Source organism: Corella eumyota, chromosome 6 (genome assembly GCF_963082875.1).
Source record: "Corella eumyota chromosome 6, kaCorEumy4.1, whole genome shotgun sequence".
Classification (NCBI taxonomy): Eukaryota; Metazoa; Chordata; class Ascidiacea; order Phlebobranchia; family Corellidae; genus Corella; species Corella eumyota.
The window spans coordinates 11,072,271-11,077,199 of NC_137495.1; the positions used below are offsets into that span (position 1 = coordinate 11,072,271).

Sequence of the window (4,929 nt, forward strand, 5' to 3'; positions counted from 1 at the left end):
TCACGTGACTTGTTGGTTTAACTGTTTAATTGGAATGTATTGGGGAGTATTCAATAAAATGTAAATATGGCTTACCATACAAAAGACTATCAGGCAAAAATGTTACAGAATTAAGTTTAATTTTTATCATTAATTACCAAGTAATGTTGGTTTATTGAAATTTAAAGATTGTTGATAGGTTTTCAAATCTTGGTCAATTGTATATCATGATATTAGTACAGTCGTTTTTTCATACAGCGTTCCATTTTGCAATCAATATAATCAAACGACCCCCTTTTAAATTTTCACAAGCGAAATAAAATAATAAATGATATCACTCCGCTAAACAAAGACTCGTGTATTAAATTTTTACACATTGACAGCAACATTAGTGATGGCTGGTCTTGTCCATACGAGGCTCAGTTGTTGCGAGAGAACATCTTAAATCTGGCTTTATTTCTGGCCTTATTCTTTATTGTAAGCAATGCCGAGAAGCCTGTCTCACATAGCCATGTTAATGGAAAAGGCATCAAAAGTCGAATCATTGGCGGCTCGTGTATGGGGCTACAACCATCAACTTTTTTTAATGGTTTAATTTTTTAATTTATATATTATTTTTTTTAATAATATTTATTTTTTCTGTACGGTTTTTCGCTAAAATTATTAAAAAATAGCGCCCAAAAATTTTCGAAAAACGTAGCGTAAACACGCGAGGGCTAAACCAAAATTAGCCTCACGGGCTGCCAAATACAAAATATCATATCGCCGTTTTTGCTGTCAGAATTCAGAAATTTTGTTGAAAACTTTGATCGAAATGTGGGGCTAAGACCACCAAAGAGTTGCCAAATATTTTGGCAATTTCAAACGTTGTATATTAAGAAATTTTTAACTATTAAACAAAAATAAAATAGGTGTAAACTGGTTATTGCATTATTGTTTAAGAAAGTTTAGGGGCCTTAAATAATATTTTTAAGGTAAAAAAATTGAAATACTAATTGTTCGATCGGGAATATTCTCACATTTTATTTATGATGAAAAGGTCGCTCTTAAGCTTCGCTAAAGCTAAAACAGCAAGTTTAAATTAGTTTTTGCACTCTTTTTAAACAATTGTATGTTCATTAATGCTTTTAATTTCAATCCAGTTAAGTGTTTAAAGATAATCGTAATAGATTTAGTGCCTTACGAAAAGACTTCTAATCAGCTTGCCTGTCTATCAACAGAGCATAAATAAAGTTTGCCAATGAAATAAACATGCAATGTACATAGTTTACTAGTGACTGTAAATATTTAGTCATAGATTAGGATGTCAGATAACTGTTGAACTCGCAATGAAAAAGTTGAAAGAAAAGGACTTTCTAAGTAACTTTATCAAACCACTAACATTTTTTGATGTGCATATTTTAATATGCAAGAAGTTAATTAAACAGCAAACTTTTGTAATTAAGAAAAATTTTGGTTATTTGCAGCTAATAACTTGGTTAGTGTAACAGTCATTAAATGCACTTCTCTGTCTAAACAAAAGTAAGGTTGATTTCATTGCAGCTCAACCACATAAATCGACTAATATTAATACAATTTGCAAATTCTTTTTAGATTTATCGTAAATGGTTATTCTGTTAAACAGTTTTTGTTATATCACAAGGCCAATGATCTTACATGATAAAACATGTGCAATGGGTGGAAAAATTGCTTTAAAAATTAAAGTAAGTTATGTAAAAATAAATACTTTTTTAATAGCCCATTAGATAAATAGCCTATTTTTATTGCAAACATAGGATATTCATGAATAGTTATGTACATTACAGAAAAGAGGAAGAATGACTAGGAAAAAAGGAAGGAGAGGGGATGGTGGAGATTTAAGTATGTGGAGAAGGTGGGAGGGATTTGTGATAAATGATATTATTTATGGTTTTATTAATACAATTTGAAAAAACTCTATATAATTTGTATTATAAGACTTACTTTCTAGGTAATTAAGAAGTCGCTCGACAAGACATTTAAAAGTTTGTTGCATGAAGTTTAATTCGTTGCCATCGTTTCTTGATATTATGGTCCGAGCCAAACAATGTCCAGCCTAAGGCCGTGTGTAACCCGAAAAGCTGGCCCTTTTTGCCGTTACGCCATTCAGAAACCCTGAATGCATCGTGAACATTGTTTCCCAGAAGTAGCTCCACTGATTTTAATTTAAGTTCAGGAAACTTCAGGTCACGCAGATGCGGATACATGTTTGCCACGTGGCAATGCTGTCACTTACGTTGACAATATGGTCGAGCACCAAAAGTTTTTCGACATAAAACGATTCTATTTCATTGATCCCCTTTACATATAACGAGACAACTCGGCTCCCATGGCTTGTTACCGAATTTGCTGTGTAGAGCTCGATATGTTTATTTGTCTCCTTGAGACCCAATTTCTTTACAAGGCTTGCAGTGCAAATACTTGTATCTGAACCGTCATCCAGAAAAGCGTAAGTTTCTACAAAATTACTTTTATTGTTGCCCCAAACTTTAACTGGCACAATCTTAAAACGTTTCACATTTTTTACGCTGTTGTGGGAAACCTCGTTGCATGCGGCGCGGCGCTACTTGGCGGAATAGTAATATGCAGAAGAGTATTATGCCTCTTGCCACAATCCCTACAGCCTTTGTCATATTTACAGTCTCGAGATTGGTGTCCTGCTCGAAGGCATTGGAAGCATAAGCGTTTGGTTTTTACATGCTCGCGTCGATTTTGTAGGGTTTTTGATTTGAAAATTCTACATTACCATAAAAAGTGGTGTTCACTGCAAGATGTGCACCTTGGCACAGAAACATTATATCGTTTTCTGTTAACATCCTTATCAACAGCAGCAAATACACGGCCAGGGCGTGTTGCCCTGCCTCTAGCGGTGTATTGGGCAGTTGGCATCTTTGACCTGCAGTCCGGTTTAAGCTGCAGACGGTGTAAAGATCGACGTTGATGTTTTGCAATTCTTTTTACGAACAACATAACATCTTCAAATGTTGGTGTCTTGCCATGATCTTCCATGTCATTAGCGAATTCTTTGTAACTTATCCAAGCATTTTCTGGAAATCTGCGTAAGACTTTGAAGATTGTGTCTTAACTGTCAAGGTCATATTCAAAGCCACCTGCACTTGAAGTACAAGCACAAAAGTAAAGGTCGTCGGCATCAAACTCCCTTTATCCATTGCAGCTTCTTTAAGGATATCAGGCTGATTGTACTTTTTATGCAGTCTAAGTCGTGCCTCACGGTATGCCTTTGTTTGGTTTGCAATGACAACAAATTCTTCAAAACGTCGTATAAATCCCAATGCCGCTAAAGCTATCCAATTCAATCTTTGGCGTGGCAAAATCAAAACTTGATAATGTCGGCTGATGCTGCTGAACAGGTTGAGGTTGGTCATAAACATGATCCTCTTGGCCGGAAAGATAATCCCTCGGGTCCGCTAATACGGACGGCTTTGGTCGATGTGCCAATGCCAGTGAAACTGCAGTTGGTGCCGGCCCTGCTGCCTTTATTGAGCGAGGTGATTTGTCGCCTTCGTGTATTGGTTCGGTAACCAGATCTAGTTGACCGTCCGGCAACAGAACCCGCTCTTGAAGAGGTTTTACGGACACAGGTCTCCAAATATGCCTGGTACCGCTCATCAACTACAGCTTTCCTCTGTTCTACTTCCTTTAATTTTGAAGTAGCGGAGGTTCTTAGATCTTCCTCTGACTGGAAAATATAAATATTGCATAAATATTGCAAACATTTGTAATTAGGTCTACATGAAAGGTTGGTGTAAAATTTTTAGGTTTAATCCACTTATTAAGGCTAAATTCGGGTGTTTGGCTATGACTGCAAAATACCAAAATGTACATGCAGACATGATACATATGGCAAAGGTGGTGCACACTTATAGAAAAAAAACTTACAAATGCTAACAGTCTGACATTTGTAAATTACTGTAATTTATAGCACATTTGGACAAACTTAATAAAAACATTTTTTTTAAGGAAACAATATATTAACCTTGTTTCTCAGAATACAATATTAAGTACTGTAGATTGTTTATTAATTAGCTTTAGATTATTAATTTGCTATTTAAAAAATGGAAATGCGTAATTCTCCCTCCCAAACACCCGAAAAAGAGTTTGCTTCGGAAAGTGAATTCCTGCAAGGTATACAACCATATGCATTTGAACCACAAAAAACTTCAGGATTATCTAAAAATGACAATATCGACAGTGATTATGATGACAACAATCCTGAGGTTTTGCAGTCATGCTTAAGTATGAACAACCCTCTTGAATGTTTATGCTGCAATGAAATCCAAGTATTTCGCCGTCAAAGTACACTTGCTGGTTTTCGATGTATTACAGACAATCCTGAATTTGAGATGGTTTGCTTAAACAGAGAAGTAAATGAAGTAGCACTGTTAACCATGCATGAACTTCGTGGTGATAGCATTTTGACTCGACCTTTATCTTCTAGGTAAATCAATCGTACATACTTTTTAAATTTATATGTTGTTTTAAATTTAAACTAAAATTGTCTTTTAGAACATACCGATTGAGTTGTTACCGGCAATTTACATTGTGGGCTCGAGGCAAGTTGGGTAGAAAGGTGCGTTTTGTTATACCTTCCTGTGTAACTAATAAAATTAGTGAAAATTATCCTGAAGCAAGTGGTGAGTATACTGGATTCTCTTACTCATCAAGGTAATTAGGCTATTTATTTTACAAAAAATTTAATAAGGCATAGCTGCAAACTTGATTTACAAATATTTTATTGTAACTGTAAAAACACATAAATAGAAAACCCAGTATAGAAAAAAAGCATTATTACATTTATAAAACAGTGTTCAATTATTTGCAGTGGGGAATCTGCTCTTCATTGATTCAATTACTACATCTCGTGGGGGTAATTCAATTCCAGCATGCTGAGCAAGTGTTTGTGGGCTTTTC

General features: G+C 35.1%; 1 protein-coding gene across 1 annotated transcript; it reads left to right on the forward strand.

Annotated features, from left to right (window-relative positions):
* The first annotated feature begins 4,073 nt into the window (after positions 1-4,073).
* On the forward strand, positions 4,074-4,687 carry LOC145755844 (uncharacterized). Its single transcript, XM_082572081.1, has 2 exons — positions 4,074-4,456; positions 4,525-4,687. The coding sequence occupies exons 1-2, from the start codon at positions 4,074-4,076 to the stop codon at positions 4,685-4,687; spliced, it is 546 nt and encodes a 181-aa protein (XP_082428207.1).
* Positions 4,688-4,929: the final 242 nt, after the last annotated feature.